The sequence below is a fragment of the Pleurodeles waltl genome, chromosome 3_1, assembly GCF_031143425.1.
Source record: "Pleurodeles waltl isolate 20211129_DDA chromosome 3_1, aPleWal1.hap1.20221129, whole genome shotgun sequence".
Classification (NCBI taxonomy): Eukaryota; Metazoa; Chordata; class Amphibia; order Caudata; family Salamandridae; genus Pleurodeles; species Pleurodeles waltl.
Genome location: NC_090440.1, coordinates 540,857,994 through 540,881,686, shown reverse-complemented (window position 1 = coordinate 540,881,686; position 23,693 = coordinate 540,857,994). Strand labels below are relative to the sequence as shown.

At 43.9% G+C, this 23,693-nt stretch overlaps 1 protein-coding gene across 2 annotated transcripts in view; it reads left to right on the top strand.

The window, feature by feature from the left end:
- Positions 1-23,693, top strand: part of IQCH (IQ motif containing H) — a 613,153-nt gene that overhangs the window by 492,559 nt on the left and 96,901 nt on the right. For both annotated transcript variants that reach the window (XM_069222867.1, XM_069222866.1), the window contains exons 15-16: positions 13,888-14,008; positions 15,082-15,368. In XM_069222867.1, coding sequence (XP_069078968.1) covers positions 13,888-14,008; positions 15,082-15,368 — 408 coding nt within the window. The remainder of the gene's footprint in view (positions 1-13,887; positions 14,009-15,081; positions 15,369-23,693) is intronic.

The window sequence follows — 23,693 nt, the reverse complement described above, 5'->3', positions numbered from 1 at the left end:
CTCACCCTTTGCATGATGTTGAATTGGCCCTACTATGGGTTGCATGGGAGGGGTGCATGTGTGTGCTGCCTTTGTTCACTGAGATATACCATACATGTAGAGAAGACTGTGCAATTGAATTACCCTGAGTGTTTCACAGATGGAGGCAGGGACTGCAATAACCTGATACATAGGAGGAACCCTAGGCCTAATGCAGAGCCCTGGCTTGCCAATTAGGGTTCTCTCGCATGCTCGTTTAGCTGGTAATAACCACCTAACACCCTCGGTTTGCTTTTCTCCACTATCTTGGTTCTCTGTTTGTAGTAAATGTAAATTAGCACTTGTATAGCGCACTACTCACCCGTTAGAGTCTCAAGGCGCTGTACTCATACCGCTATGGAACCCCTCCTGGCTTTTCCCTGTGAGGCGCCCACTCCTGAGCACCCACAGGGTGAAGCCAGGCATCCAAGCGCTGTTGGGGCCGTTGTGGAGATTAAGCAAGCTATTGCCCAGAGTTGCAGAGTGGGACCCATGAATTAGATTAGGCACCGAGGCGAGAATTATCTGGTCAAGGGGAATTGAGCCCAAGACCTGCCGAAGCGGGACTTGAACCCTGGTCTTGAGCCAGATCTCTGCTTCAGGGTCTGCCGCTCTACCCATTGAGCCACACTTCTCCACGACAATTGTAGTAGTAGTTTGGTATAGAGCAGTACTTATGCCAGTCAATTCATAAAAGTATTTACTTGTATTACCAGACGAGTAAATGTCAGATAGACGTGACATTGCCTGATGTATTTTTTACAGCATGGAATACAGAGATTCAACACCCTTTTGGTCAAATTGTTATCTCAGAAAGCCTCCTGCCACCATCTTCCTAAAACACCCTGCATGAAACTTTGAGCTTGGCTTAAACCTTTTGATTTCCCTCTCCCTAATTTCTCTCAAATGACCTTCTTCTTGTCTTCCATCTTCTGCATACCATTTTTGTCTTGAGTTTATAACCTAAGCTGCATGTCAGTCTAAAAATCTTGACTGCTGTAATTCTGCAAATTGACCAAACCTCATTTCACAGATCACAGCTTCCCCTGTTTTGAAACATCCTTCCAGCCTAATATTACTTGATCTCCTCCAGGCTATCGATTAATCCCTCCAACTATTTATTTTTTGCATCAACTCACATAGCTCCTGTAACTCCTATGAATGTAACCTTCCACAGGGGAATTGGAGTAAATGCACCAAATGGTTCCTTTAAGAACACAGCACTAATCCCAGCATTAATCCCAATAATGATTTATTTAACCTCTAACTCTGGGTTCGGGAGTAGCATGCTACTTGTCGTATAGAGCGTCAGTGCCGTGTCAGAGGTAGTAAGCACTATATAAATGCATTTAAAATACAGAATTACAATCTCAACCACTATGGAAATACCTGCTTCTGCTTTTAGTCCAATTGTCTTGTTAATGCAATCAAACTCACATACATTTCTTTTTTTATGAGAGTGTGTTGCCACAGTAACATGACTTTGAAACTAAATAAGGCCAAATATCTCATCATTTGGAAAAAGTGTACTAATAAACATGATTTCACTTATATATCACCAGAGTGCAAAGGTCTAATTCCATATTATTACTTAAGTACCTGAAGTACATCTTAACCATTTTACTGCCAGGGTGTTTGTGCACCTCTGTGCCAGAGCTTGTTTAGAAACATCAGCACTTAAGTTGTTTAAACACATTTAATGAAAGGGGAGGGAGTTGGGGGAAGAGGCAAGCAACAACGGGGAGGTGGTGGTGGTACGGGGCAACCAACAACTGGAGTGTGGGTGTTGGGGACAGAAAAGGAGCTATAACACAGCCTGTGCTGGCCACAACATAGCACTTTTTTCTGGTGAAAGATGGCAGGGGGAAGAGGCAAGTAAAAAGTGGTTTGGAGGAGCAGGTCAAACAACAGGGGGAGGTGGTGGTGTATGAGGCAAGCAGTGACAAGAGGAGAAGATCTGGGGAAGGGGTAAGCAATGATAGGGGAGGGCCAGTGGTACAGGCCAATCAAAAACAGGGAGGGTTCAGGGGACAGAAAAAGTAATATGAGGCAGCTGGTGCTGGCCGCATCATAGTGCTTTTTTTCTGGGGGTGTTAGAAGAAGGGGCAAGCAACACCAAAGGCGGGGGACAGGGCAAGCAACAACTGGGGATGGGGCCCAGGGGAAGAGAAGCAACTATAGGGGAAGGGTGCAGGTAGAGGGGGAAGCAATGGCAGGGCGAGGGATAAATGGTAAAGCAACGAGGGGGGAGGAGGACTGAGTAAGCAACAGTGACAGGGCATTAACATGGGAGGAGGACCTGACAAGCGACAACATGTATGGGGGGCAGAGTAAGCAAATACAGGGGAACAAGTCAAACAACAAAAGGGAAAAGGGATGGGGCAAGCAACAGTGGGGGAGGGAGTGCAACCAATGATGCAGAGGAGGGGCGATGGCCTGGAAACACATGCACTCTTCGAGAGTGCTGCAAGTCGAAGAACAAAATACCCCAAGCCAGAAAGTAGGAGCAGCAGAAGAACACTCACAAAACAAAATGAAGCTGTACTTGGGCCATGCCCCAGGGCAGCGAGGAGCACACAAAAAGGAAGTGACGCCGGCACATTCTGACCAAACAGGAGCCAGCAAATAAAAGTGACGATGAAGCCAACTTGTGGTAAGAAATGGGCGGCTGTAAACCCCCTTTTAAGCTAACGAAATGTCCTGCAAGTGACAGTGCATGCGCTGTCTCCTGTGACAACTAAAAACTATATATTTTCTAATTTTTCACACCCTACATATTCTATTGGGGCAAGCCAGACCTCCTGTGCCCTGACTGGTAAGCTCTTAAAACATGCTGGACATGACGTTTGTCAGATATCATTTATTTTCTTTTTCACCCTCTCTCTTGCATTAACATAACTAGAAGTGTGAGCCTGTTCCCCAGCAAGGATCCAGATGTTGATTGGATATTTTTTTAGGCTAGGAGAAGTACCCAAAAAATGTTTTCGCCTTGTTGGGGTACTGATACACAGCTCCTTCCCCTCAGACTGCTTATCATGACCTGGGAACCATTCTGAGATAAAAGAGCTGTGTAAAATGAGCTAGGAAGATGTTGTTGATAAGTGATGTGGTGGAAGTGAGTGTGTGTTAAAATGAACCAGGAAGAAGTTGTTGGCAAGTGGGTTGGTGGGAGTGAGTGTGTTCAGGCACCTGCTGCTTCACTGATCTTCTCTTCCTCCCTCCCACCCCTAAGTAAGGAACATACTGTCTCCTTCTGAACCTTACTGATACTCAGAAGAGGATGGGCACTGATAAACTCCAATGCAGCACCCTGAGGACTATGTCCGTCCCGTGTTGGATCAACAAAGAAAAATGTGAAAAATCGGCTGACTGGGAATTAAGCACTATTAGGGCATTAGCACTATTGATACATAAGTATGTTATAAGGTTGTCTTGGAGACAACCTTTCATGATGTATATATACATCATTAGGGCAGCGAAATGATTAACTGACTTGAGAAAACAATGCTTTTTGTCTCACTGATTTCATCCTGTTATCAGTTAACAGAAGAAAACAATTTGAGCTATCCTTTGAAGGACCACTTTGTGTAAATTTGCATGATTTAATCCCTTGTACTTTGAACATCGTTATATATGTTTTTATATCTGCACTCTTGACAATATAAACCATACATGCATATCCTTTGACAGTAAAATGCTATTTTTTACCATTGTTTTTGGAGGTGAAGGAGAGCAGCAACCACACACGTTTCGGCCTATCATCAAATTCCCATCCCAAACTTAACAACAGTAATAAATAGCATATTACAATCTGCATCAGCTTGTGTTCAATGTACTATACGTTACATCAATGCATTTCTCTCAAAGTAATTTTTCTCTGCCAAATATTATCCAGACATAGTTCATGTTTTATAAAAGGGTGAATGGCTTTTATTTGTTTGAGTGAGTCATCCTCTCTCCCTCGATCTACCGAAAAGCCTCCTTTCTTGACTGGACAGGCAGATATCTCACTCCTTAGTCTTGCTAGTGTGTCCCAACCCCACAAATCATGGATATTCTTTATCATGCAGTTACTGTAGTGTCTACTCCCTACAATATGGTTTCATGTTGTCCTCACTCCACCTCCTCAAAAACGACAAGATGATGGATGGAATGCTTGCATTAATCTCAGCTACTGGCATTCGCTAGGGCCGTATCCTAATCTGCCATGGGCAAATCAGACTTGACCCTGCTTCTCCTGGGGACAGTTTAGCCCGAACTGCCAGGCTAGGTCCTCCCTGAAATAGAACACAAGCAACATAGGACTGGTTTTGCTCTACCTTCCTCAACCCTCTCAGTAGTAAGTAAATAAAAATGTGTCTTTTTTTTAATTAATACTGGTCCTGGGTCTTTGCTGGAGCTGTGTGTGTATATCTGTCTTTCCCAATCAACATGACTAGGTCTGTGTGGATCTCATTATATCCTCAGTTGCAAGAGATCTTAGGAGACTATGTGAGGGACTGGTATGGCCAGTGGATAGAGCTCATCCACAGTGTAAGGTGCATTTTTGCAGGTTCACGTTGACGGTTGTGAAACCAGGAGGCTTAAATTTGAATCCCTATTTCCTTGTTTGACCATGCATTGTACCTTATCTAAAAAAAATCACTTTAGCTCCCTCTGCCTCAGTTCCTTTATCTAACAAAATTGGACCCGGGGAGAGACAACCTGATAAAACAATGGAGATTTACAATTGGTAGAAAGGCATTCCTGGAAAATGGCTATTGATTATATTGTGACTTTATCGCTTATTGTAAGAGTATTCCCTGTTATTAAACTCTTGCAGGAGACCTTTCTATGACTTGTCATTCGTACCAAATCACTTTTTATGTGTGAAATATTAACTTCGCCAAAAATTAACTTACCCCTCTTGGTAAATGGTTTAGCCTACTGAGTTGTAGAAGATGATTTCCCTTAATCTGTTTTCTCAGCGGATTCTTGCATAAACTGAATTTGTTTTCAACCTGTCCAGAGACAATGAATCTTCTTAGGAGTTGCTTAACCAATGAAAAGAATACAAAACGTGCTTCATTTTGTAGGCAAATACTACCTACTCAAATAGTGATTATTTCCACATATTAATTCCTATTCTACAAATGATTTGATGTTTCTTTACTCTTGTATTATAGTTTCTCTTGCATTACAGTATCATTTTTTGCAGAGCTCTGAAATCTGAACTAGTGAGCTGGCACTATAGAAATCAGTATATAAATAAAATAAATTGTGGTGTGGGACTTAACCCTTGGAGTACACGAACAATTGTTTTAGTTAGAATACGCTTTGTTTACCTGAAAACAATTCTGTATCCCCAAACTCTGTTTTATATCTTGTGCAGGGTGCCCTTTATTTTAGATATTGTTTTCCTCGTGTCCTGCCATAACTCTTCATAAGGGCCGGTTAGTTCAAGAAAATCATGCATTTATTACTATTTTTAGGGAGCGAGGAAGGGTGAATTTCCCCCGTGAAAGGCTTCCAAAAATGTGTATTGGGAGGTACTGAGTGCTTGCCAGCTCTATCCGTGAGATTAACTTGAGCTTCGGAGATCTGGCCCTGTCTGCCCAGAGCTTCTTTTGAGGTGGGCCTTGGGACCATACCGTGATAGAGGCTTCTGGTTGTGGTTTAGTGGAGAGGGCCATGGTTTTGTCATCCGTGTACAAATGTAAATTCTTGGAAAGGGCGAGAGTGGGAGCAGGGGCCTGTACCATTGTGCCACTCCAGGTAAGTGGTAGCTCCCGTCCCTGAGGGCACTCAACGGTGAATCCCAGCTTGGCCTAGCTTTTAGATTTCCCTGTAAACTGACAGATGCGCCACATTTGAAGGCCAAGGGTGCGAGCGCAGCCCAGAGATGGACAGCCATGCGCACAAAAAGCAGCGAGCAGACCACATCTGCGACGGCCCCGTCGAGAATTAATGCAGCGACGACAAAAAATAGAAAAACAAAACGACAATGGCGACGTGATGTGCTTAATTTTATCTGTTGAAATCGGCCGCTTTGGCGCGTGGCGGGGGCTGCGTTAGCCCACAGACAAAACCGCGGCCTCTCGCGGCCCTGAGCCAAGTTCAGCAGTAGCTGAGGCGCCAGGTAGAGTGGAGAGGATACCACGCTCACAGGTGGCGCTTTGTCGGCCTGTTTGGCATCTGCGCCTCCCTCATCCCTTTACGTCTGTAGAAACAAGGATTGTCTCTGCAAAGCAGGGCCACTGTCGCTCCTCACACAGGGCCCTAAATTGTCCCCAGCTTTTCTCTCTTGCCTGCTCAACACGGTTCATTTACAAGGACGGCCCTGGCTGCCAAAGCATGCGCCTTCCTTAGGCCGACTGGGCTGCGGTTCCTAATGCGACGCTCACCCCGCCCCCCTGCCGGGACCCCGCACATAATGCCACATAAATACAGAATTGTGCACGCCGGCGCCTAATGCAGGCGGCAGCGCCAGTGAATCGCCTGGCTGCCGCAATGGGCCATTAGCTAGCAACAGAAATTGTCTTGGCGCCTCGCAGCAGATGGGGCAAATATTTTACAAAGCAATTTTACATACAGAAAACATTTGGGTTACGTGGTAATGATGGTTGTTTTGCCTGGCGTTAAGTGCACATTCTGCTGAATATTTTTTCTTTTATTTGCTTTTTTTGTGTTCTGTATTTTAAAATCTGCAGCGCACATGGGAGCCATCTCTTGGCGAGTATGCATCTGACGGGGGCCTTTAACAGAACTAACCTAAGGGAAAGGGCATCCATCGAGGGCGCTGTCTTTGGGGTTTTTTTTGTGCAACGCTTTGCGCGTAACCCTACAGTAGAACCACATTCCTCAGTTTAACTCGAAAGCTCGCACCTCACATCTTTAAGAGTAGCGCCTTCATCAGAGGTTTTTTTAAGGTGTCTTTCTCACAGGTTTTTCGGGAAAGTTCACACCCCGTGATTTTTAATAGTAGCATCTTCCCCAGGGGCTATTCTGGGAGTTTTAAGACTAGAAGTACCTCTGGGGCTGTGAACATGTGTGCCTTTAAGAAGGTACTAAAGGGAGCCCCTTCCTGAGGGTTTCTTTCACCTGTCGTTCCTTCCTCTGGGGACTTTAAACAGGAGTGACTTCCACTGGGCTTTTAATGTAAACGGCTTCCTGCTCAGAGCTTTGAATAGAAGCCCGCCAATGGCAGCTTTAGCAGGGAACTTTCACATAGTTGATCATCCTACAGAATCCCTAATGAGTGCAGGATCCACGAGCTTTTAACTGCAGCTCATTTCCTTATTTTTCAACAGTGGCGTCTCCTAATGATTCCAGCAAAAGTGTCGCCCATCCCCTTCGGCCATTTCATGTTATTTTGTTATTTCTCCCAAAGGATGGCACCGAAGCGCTTCCTTAAATGGGGGGTGTTGTCTTTTCGAATGGTTGTGAGATTTCCTGCATCCGTTGTGCGCGGTTCTATCATTGTGTGGGGCAGGAGGCAATTTGTTTATATATCCAGGGCGACCACCTGGCATGGAAGCAAATTCAGGACAGAACTGTAAAAAAAAAAATCATGACAAAGGGTCAAAATTCTGCACAAAAATTCTGGACAAAAGGTCACATCCGAGGTGCGGCCATACCCTACTTATCAATGGATTTACTTTTTTATATTACACGTATTTACTATTTGTATGCACTTTGCTATATGAGTTTTCTTATAGATATGCTAAATTCAGATGGTGCATTGTCCTTGTTAAACAGCAAATTTTGCATGGTGGCAAGGGCATCACACCTATCCAATGTTGCTTGGAAAGAAAGCAGCAGCAACATCTTGTTTATGTGTCTGAGCATTTGAATACCCATGGCAAATACTTTGGGAAACATTAAGGTAAGTGACCTTTTCACCTTCTGCTCACCTCACCCTCCACTAGACATCAAACCTAAAAAAATAATGAGGCAGAGCAGATGGTGTGGGTAACTGTCTCACACCTAATGTCAGGATGTGAGGTACCCACAACTTGTCTGTACTCTCACAGCACCAAGAAGACCCAACTAGTACATTAGAGCTTGCTTCAGGGGCTCAGAGAATTAAAAAGCAGGATGAAATCAAGATCAGATGGGAGAGCCATAGCAACTATTCAGAGGGCCATTGTTAAGAACTGGACAGATAAAGCAAAGCTGAACAAGACAAGATAATTCCTAAAATGAGATGGTCCCTCCATGAGTATCAAAAAGTATTACATACATGGAGAGTAGTCTCAGCAGAGTGTCCAGAAACAGAAGAAGCATGGTCAAGAGGTAGAATAAGCAGTGCACACCCACCCTAGCAAACTCTGCCGATGTGATGGTCTATTGGTTGTGTTTTTGGAGGGCTTGATGTGCCACTCGGAAAGTTTGGCCCCAATAAATTGTCCACGCTTTCTTTATCTTGAAATGGTTCTGCAGTTGAGCCAACCCCCAACTAATGGTCTGGTTCATCCCTAAGTGCCAAAGAACACGTAGAATCTTCAGGATATTTGAGATGCAATTTACATAACAAACAACATTTAAGAACAAAATAAAGACTTTAAAATGTTTCTTTAACACATGGAAGTGTTTCAATTTAGTATATTTGATCACAACACGTCATTGATATTTGGAAGTGGAAGTTTCTAAACATAAATTTTAAAACATTTATTAACCCTCCCTTCTGACAAAGCCATGAGTGAATAAAGTGAACCAGTTGTGGGGTGTCCTTTATATCATGTCCAATCATATTTTTATGGCTGGTGCAACATTTCAGACCATTAAAGCATGTACAAGTGAGATTTTTGTATATGATCTATCTTTAACTGAATTACAAACTTAATTTGAAAGTGTTCTCAGATTAAACAAGTTGATTTGACCTACATCACACAATTTAGTCATGTGTGTGAGCTGGGATTTGAACCCAGGATACCTAGTCACACATAGGCCCTCATTATGAGTCTGGCGGTCTTAGACCGCCAGACTCACTGTGGCAGTCGGACCACTGTGGTCATGGCGGTCTGACCGCCACATTACGAATGTGGCAGAGCCACTGACACCGCCAGGTTGCCGGCAGCTTGGCAGTCCTGGCAGTTGTAATCTGCCAAGGCAGCTAGTCCCCATACCTCCAGCCTTTTCATGGTGGTTCCACCACCATGGAAAGGCTGGTGGAATGAGGGCGTCAGGGGCCCCCATGCACAGCCCCATTGCACATTCCACTGCCTGAATTACGGGCAGTGGAATGCGCAACAGGTGCTGCAGCTCCCGCCGCACCGCAACATTGCCACTGGCTCGGTTATGAGCCGGCTGCAATGTTAAGGCCCTGTTCACTGCAGGGCTGGCGGTGAACTCCAAATAGGGTTGGTAGTGTTTGGACCTCACAGGCCGGTCTCCCGGCAGTTTGAATTTGGCGGGCGGTGGAAGGGGGCCTTCACCGCCCACCAAACTCATAACGAGGGCCATAGTATTTAAACAACTGACTAGATTACTTTCTTTTTCTCAATCTCCTGTAGCACCAGAGGACAGTGGCTTTGCACAATTTTGTCAGATGAATACTAGACTGTCTTAAGTAAACACAGATCATAAGTTAATTTGATAAAATATATAAAAAATATACATAGTAAAGGTAAGGGACTATGTGAAACCATATGCTAACATCCCTGACTTTTTCAGACGTTACATAGGTGCAAAGTGGTCGAAGTGCATTAAAAAGCAGTATAGATACTTTGATCCTGAGTGCAATTGAGGTGAGGTTTGTGAGCAAGAAAGTGGAATCCTAGGTGTGGCTAAAAAAGAACAAAATATTACATTACTATTTTGTTGATATTTCACCATCAGGTAATTGCATATAAAATAATTCACACCTTAAATGAAAAATAAATGAAAGACAAACAAATAGGTGGGAAATACGATGTTTCATATTATGAACCTCTGTTGATTAATGTGATCACAGCAGATGTATGTGTGGACCACAAGAGGCACATGGGATTGAATCTTGTTTGGCTAGAAGGGAATAATGACTTGTATATTTTAGTGGTAAGAGGGCCAAATTATGTGGCAGGGTTAAGTAAATTATGCAGCACGAAAAGGCAAATTATGCAGCATAATGCATCACATTTTGTAACAGCATTATTTCATTACTTCATCATTTTTAAACTTGGTAACACTGTCTGTGCATTGGTTGCATCTCATTAGTCCCATTTTAATACCCAAACATAGCAATAAGCAAAACAAGGTGAAAAGTCCAGCTTTGACAAGGGCCTTTCACTGCACAGCAACAGATGTAGCAACATTTTTAGTAACTTTTGAACCATTTGAGCTAGAAACAATGTTTTTGTTAAAATCTGCAGATTATGCAGCAGGTGATTGATTTTGTGGCAAATGCAGAAAATCTGTAATTATTTGAAAATGGCAGAGACTGCACAATTGCATAATTCCAGGAGCCCTAGATAAGAGGTCCCTGCCCCTCACAGAAAGCACTGTGAATGTGTAAGTTGCTATTTTAAATTTGCACTACACACAGTTAAGTTTGGCTGCCGCAAAATGCAGAAATACATTTAGGTTAAAGACAAAAAAGTGTAGATTTGAGTAATATGCAGATTGCACCGAGTACAAACAGTTTTAAAACTGTCCATTAAAAACACACACTTCACAGCTCAACGTAGAACACACTAACGATGCCTCTCAAAAAGAAGAAATCATTCACTTCAGGCAGTTTAAGTGAACTCTGTTAATTAACACCTATTCAGCATTCAAGCGGCCTCTACATGCGCAGATTAACCAGTTATACACGTTTACATTTCTTTGAGGAAGCCGACACCCTGAGGAGAAAGCTGCAGTTTAGTTTAGCAGTCTGCCCCTCCCTCTGAATCACTGCACAGGAGACCCCCCTCCCTTCTGCTTCAGCTGAGCTATCTCAACTATCTGTCCTTTACTACAAAGGCTGATTAGCACAAAGGCTAAAAATGCCATCCGTGGAAACTTCCCTTTATGGACAGAGGATATTAAAGTAAATTCACAGACAGTCCGTGAAAATTACGGATGGGTGGGCACCTTATTTATACCCGGTCTTGCTGCTTAGTGAGACACATTTACAGTTTCTGTATGGCAACAATAAATACAGTAGAAACCAGAACCCTACCATCCTATTCCCTATTTGCATAACTGAGAAGGAAAGTTGCCCTAGTAGCATACAAAAATATCAAGGCCTATCTATGTGGCTTCCACCAAATAGGATTGCGTCAACCAACATAATTAGGAGCTCCTTGAGGAGGATGAAGAGCGCCAGGGAGATGGTCCTTTCAGGTGTGCAAGTGCCCAAGTCTGGCACGCTTGGATGAAAATATCCCACCCTGCCACTTTTTTCATCTTTTCATTTGAATGTTTTTATCACCCAGATATCCCTTTGGTGGACTTGACAGCTGAGCACTAGGCTCTGGTGCCTTAGGTCCAAAGTGGCCATACCATGAGCCAAGGCAGTAACTTCTCTTGCTTCTGTGTGTGGAGACTGCATGTGGATGTCAGACAATCAGATTTAAATGTAACACTTTTTTCTGTCTCTTGGGGAAACTAAGTAGGCTTTGCTGTTGATAGCCCATGACACCTATAAATACCAAAAAAATTATAAAAATAATATAAATAATGACGACAATGATAATTTGTTTTAATACAGCACTGTATGCAGCACAAATGTGAAAAATAATATATTATAAATAACTGTAATGATAGCTTGGTTTTATGTAGTACTTTTATCCATTTGTCAGCACTCCAAATAATAGATAATACTAGTACTCAATTTGATTGTACTCGGTTTACAGACCTTCAGGCCGATGGCGGGGCTAATTTGCAGGGCTGGCTCCTTCGCAATGGTGGAGGAGCGTTGCCCCACTAGCGAAGAGCCAGCAGCAGAAAAATCAAACAATACTAGAATATTGTTTTATTTTTCTGCTGCTGGCTCAGCCAGTATGTGAAGGGAGGGGTGAGGCTGGGCCTCGGGGAGGGTGATGAGGAATTGTGCGCACTAAGTGCACATGTGTGTTTGGATACCTAAGACGGTCATCCAAACACACATGTGCACTTAGGTTTCTCCAGCCCGGCTGGAGAAATTGCACAGGTCCTAGGGTTGTGTCTGAGTGGCAGTCAGTGCCGCTCAGACCAATCCTGGCACTGCTTTCATGCTAACTTTAGCATTAAAGCAGCACTAGGGCTACTGGGGAGCCTTTTATTGTTTCCCAGCAGATGAGCGAGGAGGCAGGAGAGGACAGCAGCAGCAGTGAAAGGTAAGTCTTTTTTTGCGGTCCCTGGGGCTGTGGGGGTGGGGCGTGTGCCCCCCCCCCCCCTTACTTGTAATTAATTGCCACACGGAAGTGGTAGCCCCCGGGAGTCTGCAACGGACCCCCTCAATCATTTTCTTTCTGCCCTGGGGAAGTGGCGGTCCCCGGGGCATGGGCCCCTCCGCATAAACTTAATATTGAGCCCCGGGAAGATTTACATGCCCCAAGGACCTGGCCCACCTGGGGGCTTCAATAAAACAAATGCAAAAGAGCGTGCTTGTTTTTTTTACATTTTTGACGAAAATTTGCAATGTCGCGAATTTGCAGCATCATTGTTTTTTTTTTTTTTAAGTGCTTTTATGCCCTCGCAGCACCAGAGCTAGAGGGGTCAAGGGGTCCCTAACATGGCCCTTTTTCTTTTTTTCACTTTTTTTAGGGACTCAGCAGCCCCAAGATGGCTGAAGAAACTATAGCTCGTGCCATTAAGTAACTTTAGGTCACACGTTATAGTTTCTTAACATAAGTGGAACTATAACTGCTGAATTTCTATGGTTTTGTATCTGTAAAACGTAGACCTAACTATAACGCCCCCGTTACATTTGTTTTTTTTCAGTGAATATACATATGTGGTCACATGATTTGGACTTAGCTGTTCACTTTGGTATTATATATATATATATATATATATATATATATATATATATATATATATATATAAAAAATATAATTTTACTCAAGTCAAAAGATTTTGGTTAATGGCAGACATAACAAAGCAAACAGAACTTTCAGGGGGAAAAAGTAAAATTTAAATGCAGGATGAGAAGAGCAGGAACTTACAAATCTGGACTTTCATCCTTACCATCTAAATATATATTTCCACCTTTGGCTCCTTTTATCCTACAAAAAGCAACCCTGGTTTCAAAACTCGTATTTCACAGAGATTCAATATTTCACAGATTACACATAGTACCTTGGGAGGCCTAGCCCCAGTCCTTGTAGCTAATAAGTCTCTAAGCATGACTGTGTATTTAGATAATAATAACCTCAAAGCACTTTGTTAAGCTTTACTATTAAACCTTTCTGCACCCTCCTCATAAAGGGTATGTGCAATCGCCATGTTGTTAGCTTAATGTCGCAGATAGCGGTTTAAAAAAAAAACTGACCTTTACAGACAAAATATGTTTTTGGAACTAACCAATTTCTTTTTTTTTTACTAAAAACCCTACTTTGTTGAACTGCATAATTATACGAGTTACTCTTCTCCATATAACCGAACAGTCCAGTCCAGTATTTCACTGTCTTCAATAAATATTTGAAAACAATATATTTTTCATGCCACTTGCCTTAGAATAAGCATGTAATATAAAAAGTGCATAACGGGTAACGTGTACTGTGGCTATATATCTTGCCACTTGAGGTTTTGGTGACAATAACAAACCACCGGATTTTAGCCTTGTGGTTTATTATGTCACTAGAGCCAATCAGTGGCAATAGAAGACCAAATAGTACAGTTGGCTGCTGTGTATTCTGTCTTGCTAAATTAAATATGTATTAGAAACTGCACGTTTAGAGGTACTATACTGTTAGTCTGATCCGCAGTGCTTTGTTTTGGTAGGAGGCAACGTTGACTCGAATTGCACAGGAGTTGCCGGAGGTACTGGCCCAGCATGCCCACCCTGTCAGCAAGAAGCTGTTCCCCACCTGGGAGAGGTTCCTGCACGCCTTTCTGAGTCAAGGTGAGGATGTGACTCTCGGATCCACATGTTGCGGGTAGTGTGGGCAGGGATCTCAGTGTCATCCTGGAAGTCCTTTACTTCCCCATATATAAAAGGTGAACGAGGGTAGTTTCTTAGATAAGTGTTTTTTTCGTAGTGTCCATAAAGTTGGTCATGCCAACATGAGGTATATGTCTTTTCTGTAGGCTGCAGCGGAATACAGTCACAAATCAGTTTAGGTCATCTGACCAAAAGGAAAATGGGGATATTTCTCAACAGGCTGGTCCCTGGGAAAGACCTGACGCAGAGTGTGACGTGTCAGTTGCTGCCTGCTCTAGCGCATTCATAGATAATTTCCTGTCAGGATGACTTTACATTTCCTGGTAGGCCAGAGCACTTCAAGTCACTAGAATTTTCTGTGGTGGAAGATTTATTTCACGGTATAGTGAAATGAAGACCGTACAATCCAGAACATTATCATTTTTGATGACTTCTCTGTTTTTGGGGCATATCGTGCTGACTGAGAACCAAAATTGTATTTGGTTTATATGTATATGTATAAAGTTTCTCCAGAAAGGACCACCAGGTCTACATGGTACCGGAATATATGAGATGGTCTTGTCTATAAGTTGGGTACCCTCCAGGACGTCGTTTTTCGTTTTCGTATTATTTTCCTTTGTACCACCACTTTAGTAGAGAAAACCATTTCACAGTTCGCAGATGGATGCTGCTTTCTATACCTTGCCCAGGGTGTTTGAGGCAGTGAGCGCATGTCTTTTTCCTGAGCCATCCTTTCGTGCTTCCCAGACACAAGCATGTTCTCCTAGGCGAACCCTATGCCCCCAGGAAGAATGAATTGGAGTCTACTGGCACCCCCCTGCCCTTAGGATGTGCTGTATGTACTTGTTCCTGACCGACCCAGGAACCGTGCCCCTTTCCCATAGCCATTCCAGAAGTTCAGACTCCATCTGCTCCCCAAACACGCCACACGAATGACCGCACACTCCATTTCCGTTTCCTGTATTCTTATCACTGTATACAGACCCAGCATACTTTACACTAGTGTTCTACAATAAGATCTTCCTTTCTTTTAGGAGGTGTGATCGAAGCTTTCCCTCCAGCAGACAGCATCACAAACCTGACAGTGGACATGCTGATCGAGCCATCGGGACAAGTGCTGCTGGTGTCCTCTGGGGATCAGGTTCACGGCCGCAGCTCCCTCCAGTCTCTAGGCACCTCAGTGCCACAGTCTTCAGTGGATCCCCCCATTCTAGGAGATGTCTGCTTTAGAATTGGAGATGCCTGCAGGTCTCGAGGAGTGCTAGGGTACTTCTCTGTGGACCTGGTCACCTTCATCAGCCCCCGGACTTTGGAACAGCAGGTAGGTTTGAGAGTCAGTGATGCAGCCCCACATTGGGTTAGCTGAGGTGGCTTGTCCTGTAAGACAGAAGAGATTTCAACAGTTCTGTGACTCCCAGATGTCAGGAGAGCATGGGCACTCTCAGTCATTTATCAGTAATCTCTCTTAAAATTCATTAGCTCTAGAAGTCTTTCAGCGTTTCATTGTGTCAGAATTTTTTATGATGTTCCCTGTTGGTTAGTACCCCTCCAAATGCAAACAGTTGTTTCCACATAGAGAGCCAGAGTTTGAATTTTATTTTTGCTTATTTTTAATTTGGAAATAATTTTCTTTATCAAACCTGTTTTTTAATGAGGGTTGTGCTATTTTGTTTGCTTTTTGTAAAAAACAAAACAAAAAAAAAACAGTTTAGTATTTTCTCTTTCGACAAGGGAATCATGAGGCATTAAGTTCATTTTTTGTGTATACTGATAATGCATTACTGTTATGCGTGAAGGCCAGGCATTGGCAACAATAGTTGGATACTTTGGTACAGTTTACACACACAGAAGGGCAGTTGATGGGGTTGGAGCCCCATGCTTGACATACAGAGACACTTGTGCAATATACCAAGAGGCTGTAAATATTGATAGCAGGCTCTGCAGCAATACCAACCAAAGTGAGGACCTAAGTCCAAATCATGTGACCAAGCCAGGTGGCCTCACAAAGATACTTGTTAGTATACTCTAGGTCAGGGGTCTCCAGCCTTTTGTCTAGTAAAAGCTAGTTATGTTCAATGAAAGTGATTTTGAGCTACAATTATTAGTGTTTCAATATTGATCACATCAACCAAGATTACTTTAGTTGCCACCATATGCAAGATTAACAGCAGTGATGTGATCACCAGTCCATCAGTCATGGTTGCCAGCAGTAATGTAAAAAAAAATGTTGTCAGTTTGGAATGTCTCTATGTATATAATAGATGCCAGAGCCACAGCTGCAGTGCCTCTGGCACAAAAACAGTAATATTAGGAATAAGACTCCCTACATGATTTATAACTCAAACATCAGCTTTATATATATTTTGGAAAATCAATCACTTTCTTCAAACATCAGCTTACAGGTTCTGAAGATACACAAATTTTGGGCCTGAATACACAGTGTTGGCATACATATATTAATTCAACCAAGCTAAAGGTTCCTATTCAGTAGGTTGGAGGCACACAGGAGACCTACATACGGGTAGCTGGAGAGCTACCAGTAGCTCACGAGCTGCTAGTTAGATAATCCTTTTCTAAATCCAGGGGGAACCCCAAGCAAGCTATTTAGGCTGGTAAATAGCCTTTCCCAAGGATCGCTGGGTTTTAGGGTGCATTTAGCACTTTCAGAAGTGATGCTGCATGTTCTCCTTTCAGGCCAGGATGCTGGTACAGTCCCTAAATTGCATAAACTGACTTTAGTCATAGCCATGGTTAAACTGTCAAGACCTCGCTCTGTAGGAGGTTGGGTAAAGGCTAGTACCCGACACAGTATAATACATGATTAAGCAATCACCTTTCCTGCTTAAATCTTTGGTGTCTTGTTCTTTCCTATGAAGAGAGTATGGTTGCTGACATGAATAAGAATAAAAGTAGGAACTGTAGTGTGAAATTAAACACACCAAAAAGAATTTAATAATTTGTTGCAATAAAAAGAAATTTGAAGCAGCTTAATTTATGTCAGATTATGACAAATGCTATAGCTCAGAATGTGTAAAACGTGCAGAGAGATGCTATGTTTCCTATAATGACATATAGTTTACAGAACATTAACCTGTTCCCATAAATATCTCATTTCTGCTGATCTCTGTTCTTTAAGAAAAAAACGAATGGAAGAGGGAAAAGCCAGTTCTCGTTTTCATTGTTCAAACTGCTGCTATAATTATGTTCCATGACCTACCTTTCACCTTTCTTTATTGCAAGTGACTAAAGACGTTGCTGCTCACCTGTAATAAAGAAGTTATATACAGGCTTTTATACACTGATTGTAGGCTCCCTTATATTATGTTACTACCTACAGTTAATAAATATCAGTGCCAAGGCTGCAGAATTGCTTTAAAAATAAATATCATTTTAATAAACATTAATAGTTTTACTACAAGTAAAAATATTGCTCTGGAAAAAAATCGCTGGGGTGCTGAACATAATCTTTCCCACATTATGACAAATAGCTTTGACTCAAAGGCATGAGCAGCAGCATCCTTTGAAATGCGTGTGACCAATCAGTGTGAGAGGTGAGAAAACCACTTAAAGGTTGAGCCAGATGCCTGGCTCTAGCTCAGCTTGAGGTTCTCTCGGAGCCTTGAGCCCAATACAAGCAGAGCTTTGATGTGGCCTCTGCCTGCCACCCTAGCTCTACCCTTCCGCACAAAGTTAAAAACAAAGAATTAAGATTTGAGGTCATAAGAACAACTAAATAGATATTTGGTGGCTGATTTGTACAAAGTGAAATTATAAAACATGTGATTAATCCTGTTTTTCCCATTTAACCAAACTGCATAATTTTAGGCAAATATTTTATTTCACCAATCCCCCTTTTTAGGTGTCGGCTACACAGCGCTTGTGCTGTCTCTTTCGTGACATATTGTATAAACTTTGTGTCTTACAGCCCTCCGATCTGTTTTATATTCATGCCTTCCATTGTCCTTTAAAACAAAAGGATGCTTACTTGCTAGTGGAGAATCCTTCTCTTTTGTCCCTCCTTTTTTCTGTGTTTTATTTCCTCCCACAAAACACAACCCAAGTACTGTATCTTTACGCGTTAGTTATTTATGTGTTTGTTCTTTTGGACTATTTTTTTTCTTTCTTTCCTGCTGGTGTTACTGGTGAGTGCTTGTTCAGCTAAAGTTCACCTTACAGACTGAGGAATGCAGCATCCGGATCACTAACAATACAGAAGCTCATTAGGTGCTCCAGGCTTCCTCCGTAAACAGGCCTGTAAATATTGTTATTTTCTCATCACATTTGGCAGTGCAGGATGTGTCAGTCCAGACTTGCCTCTGCAGCGCTGCGGGCCTCTCCTTAGCACAACTGGTTGTCCTCTGTGTACACTGGGCAGAAGGGCACCAGTGGGGCCATGAATCACAGCTTTAAGCAGAGCTCAGCTGTGCCTGCACGCCTTCCTCTGCTCTTTGCCAGTCTTGTGTTTTTCTTGTTTTAAACACGAGGGCTAGCAGAGCGTCTGCTGAGAACATTTCTCACTGTGGGACTCGCGCGTTACTAATTGGCCAAAAAGGCTGCAAAACACAGCCATGGCTGTTGACCAACTGGAAACTAACTGAGTGGGGAGTAAACTAAGGGATAGACCTTCTTGGGAAAATGAGTGGTGTCTTCTGTTTCTAATGCCCAGGAAGATGTGAGTCGTTTTTTTTTTTTATTCGCCTTTCCATTTCAAGATAGAAACAAGCATTTTCCTTCCACCATACCCTCTGCGAGCCTCGGCTCTCTCTCAATTCTTCTCCATCAACCATTTTAGGATCCATGAGTTTATCGGCTCCTGGAAAGTATGTGCCACCACCCCACCACAACCTACTGGGATCCTCCGAGCTTCTTCATCGGAGAACGCAGAGGAAGTAAAAGGGTGGGGAAAAGTACATGGGGAAACAGAAGGGTGGGGAAAGGTACATGTGGAAACAATCACAAGCTTTTGCTGAACTTTTTTGCTGTTTTTTTTTATCCCTGCTCAGCAGATGTTTCAGTGCACGTTATCAGTATTTCACTGGATTTTGGTCAGGTTTACAACACTGCGTGTTTTTTGGTGCACCCAGAAAACAAGCCTCCATTTTGCAGTCGTCCCTGGTGTCATATTTTTCACCATTTTGAAATCCAGTTTCATATCCCGTCGTACCCTCCCCTCACACCCTCTCTATCCCAGTCTCATAGCACTAGCTGGCCTGCCTTATTATATGCATGTTTGTAGTCAGTACCATAACACAGATTGATGGCACAAATATTTATATGACGAATGGGGCCCTCATGAAGGGCGGTACGGGCGCGCACTAACGGGGCTACATGGACTTGTGTTATGTACGTTCCTGTGTTTTTTTTATAAAGTTCTCCTTTATTGTGCTTATTACAGCTTCAAAGCGCTTAACACTAAACAAGCAATGCAGCTGCACGTCTTCACTTTAGATAATCGGTTGTGCCTAAAATGATGACATCCGACTATAAGGTGTAAAAAGATTAATAAAGCACCCTCCAAAACGCCAACAAGAAACAATATTTCAATTAAATGTCTTTCAGAAATTATAAATCTTTTAAACACGTTTTGCTAGGTGCCCGTTTTCATATAGCGAATAATGTACGGGAAGGCATGCTTTGATGTGTTCGGTGTTTTGACGAGTACGAGCGTCGAGGTCCACACCATTAGACCGAAGATCACGCTGTTTAATCAAATGAGGATACCCGGATTGGAGCTGCAGCCTCCGGGATCCCCCGTGTACGGGAGGGAGCGTCCTGCAGACTCTGTTACTGGCTGGCGTTAAGTCTTTAATACGACCACGGACTTCTTTAACAGTTACCCTGTTTGATTATAAACGTGTTTAAATTCCGTGCCAGCGGCGAACATCTGCGAGCTATGCCCTCTGCTCTACACTCCGTCAGGGAACCTGTCCTATGTGACGCGCCCCTCATAAGTGTCACGCGGACTCCTAAAGACAGCTCACCTCTTGCTTTCCTATTTCAAGTAACTATCCAAACATGCGACCCGCTTCTCACACGGGTGTGTGGCTCCTCTGACAACAAGAGCCGACGGCTGCAGACCGCTTCCCCTCTTCCTTGTTGAACTATTTTACCTTCACTTCCTGCAGATTGTGAGAAAGACGACTCGGGCTTGCCTTTTGTTCTCTCCTCCCACTACAACATATTCAGAGTGAAAGAGCTACGTTTTTTTAAAAGGCTGACTTGTACAGTACACGAAACCGAAATCAAACATCTGCATGGCGTTTAATGACCGAGATCAAATGTCAGACACTGTTTTGAGAGCACCACAAGCTCATTCCCCTGGAATGCAAACATATCTATCTATCTATCTATCTATCTATCTATCTATCTATCTATCTATCTATCTATCTATCTATCTTTCATTCATCTTTTATCTATCTGCACAATTAATTTTTAAGTCCCTTACGCGCTTACTGTTTCATATCCTCCCAGTTTTAGAGCAGCTTGAAACTAACTGTTACAGAGGCTATGGCTAAATGTAGCTAAAAGACATTGACAACCCCAATACCTCTGGGGTTGCCAGCACCAAATGTCTTTGCTAATGCTTGCTCTTCATTATCTCTCAGCAGAAACTTGCTGTTTTTAATTTTGAAAATACGTTATATTTTACCTGATGTTTGTTGCATGAATAACATGGCAAACATTTCCAGGGCTCGGCTCGGCTCGTGCAGGGGCTCTTAGACCCAAGCGTGTCCCTTGGCTCGGCTCTCCCTGTTAATTTACTGGCTCGCTATGCTCAGTTTGTTCAATGAGGCAGTCATATACTTCTGACGATTCAGCACCACGGATAGTTCCAGAGGGGAGCAAGGTGCGGAAGTCCCCGATAATGGTGTTTTGATGGTATAACGCTGGAGTTACGAAAATGTTACACGTGGCTAGTAAAGGAATCGGATGTCTCATGGGCCAGTTTTCTCAGCCACTCGTGATTGTCTTGCTTTCCAATTTTCAAAATGAAAGGGAGTTTGAAATTAGACAATTCTCAAAATGAAATTAGATTTTTTTTTTGAAGATCAAGTGAGACTTTCTTACTCCATTTTGGCCCTCATCTCATCGGCTCCCCCAGCACGCGGTAGCTGACATCTACGTCCTGTTTCACCTGGGACAAAACACTTGTATATAATGGTTTCGGAGGCTGAGGTCAGAATTTTTAGCTGCCCTTCGGCTTCACCCACCTTGGCAGCTTTGTGATAATGATCAGTAGCTGCAGGGGAAACATGGAACAGTTGTAGTCAGTGTTGGGTACACCAAGGGACATAGTAGGCAATTGAAGATGATGTTGCTAGGAATGGGGAGACTTGGAGAGAAGCCTTGTCGGTGCAACAGTATCCCAGCACCCCAGGATACTACCCCCTGGAGAAACACCAAATCTACAGAAGCCCATAGCAACTTCAGAGCCACCCCCACCACACACCACCAACTCATTAGAAACACCAGAAAGAAAGATATACAAGACAGAATCTTCTCTCACGCACACAACAGCAAGGAACTCTTCATCATCATCAAGGAGTTCGCCCAACCCAACAGTGAACTAACGGATATCCCACCCTCACAGGACCTCTGTAACAAACTCAACACCTACTTCCATCACAAAATCAAGACCATCTACAACAGTTTCAGCAAGGACAACCTACACACAGAACCCCCTCTACCAAAACCCGACACCAACAAACCATCAATCACCACCAGGACCCACCTTACCGCCGAAGATACGCTGAGAACAATGAGATCCATACACTCCGGGGCCCCCACAGACCCATGCCCCACCACATTTTCAACAGAGCCGCAGACACCATCAACCCCAAGCTCTGCCTCACCATCAGCTGCTCACTAGCTGCCGCCACCTTCCCCGACAACTGGGAATACGCAGAGATCAACCCCTTCCTCAAGAATCCCTCGGCAGACCCCACCAACCTCAAAAACTTCAGGCCCATCTCCCTACTCCCATTTCCTGCAAAAGTCATTGAAAAAGCAGCCAACAGGCAACTCGCCACAGTAATAGAAGACCAAAACAGCCTTGACATCTCCCAATCCGGATTCACAAAAAAACATAGCACCGAAACAGCCCTCCGGCCACAACAGACGATATCCGCTCCCTGCTGGACAAGGGAGTGACGGCGGAACTCATCCTACTAGCCCTTTCGGCACCCTTCGACACAGTCTGCCATCACACCCTGATAAGAAGACTCCACAAAGCCGGGATCAGAGACAAAGCCCTCGACTGGATCCAATATTTCCTCACTGGCAGGACTCAACGAGTAAGACCCACCCCCTTCCTCGCAGACCCCACTCCGACCACCTTCGGAGTGCCCCAGGGATCCTTCCTCAGTCCCACGTTGTTTAATGTCTACATGGCCCTGCTAGCCACCCTCGCCAGAAGCTACGGAATCAACATCATCTCCTACGCCAACAACACCCAACTCATCCTCTCCCTCTCCAATAAACCCGACAAAGCCAGACATGGAAGCAGTCGCCAATTGGATGAGAAACAGTTGCCTTTAACTCAACACTAACAAGACAGAAGTACTCATCATGGGCCCTCAACCCAATGTGTGGAACAACTCCTGGTGGCCATCCACCCTCGTAAACCTGCCCGCCCACCCCCACCAGCCAAGCCCGCAACCTCGGCATCACCTTGGACTCCAACCTCAGCATGAACTAGCAAATCAACTCAGTCACCTCCACCTGCTTCCGCACCCTCCGCCTCCTACGCAAGTCCTTCAAATGGATCCCCCGTGAACATAGAAAGACCATCACACGCGCCCTGATCACTAGCAGACTGGACTATGGAAACGCACTCTATGCCAGAATCAACAAGAAACTCACCCGCAAGCTACAAAACATCCAGAACGCCGCTGCCAGAGTGATCCTCAACCTACCTCGACACTGCCACATCTCGCCACACCTGCGTACACTGCACTAGCTTCCCATAGAAAAAAGAATCACCTTCAATATCCTCACCCACGCATACAAAGCCCTCGACAACACCGGACCAGCATACCTGAACCAATGACTCAACCTCCACGTACCCCACAGGGCCCTACGCTCAGCCCAGCTCTCTCTCGCAGAAGTACCCCGCATCAAGAAAACCAGAACAGGAGGACACTCCTTTTCCTACATTACACCCACCGCCTGGAGCACCCTTCCTCTCCACATCAGACAAACCACCTCCCTCCTCAGCTTCACGAAGGAACTGAAGACATGGGTTTTCTAATAATCACCTCACCGGTATATGCTACTTCTCCCCGCGCCTTGAGACACTAACGGGTGAGAAGTTGCGCTAGCTACTCACAGTCCCTCACCCAGTCTTCTACGTGGCATGGCCATCGCTCTTGTGAAAGGAGAGCTTTATGACCTGCAGGTGGCTTTGCAGTTCTGGTGAGGTAAGCAAAAGCAGATCCAAGAGAAGTTCTTTACCTAGGAAGGATATGGGCACCTCTTGTCATGCAATCCTGGAATCAGAGGCCTAGTATTTAATCTGTTTTTTGGTGGAGCCCCAGTGATGTCACAGCTATTAATCTGCAGAAGGCGTTTTTTAAGTTAAAGTCTGAAGTACAGAGGACGTAGCTCATTTTTACGCTCATTTTCATTTGTAATATGCAGAACGCTG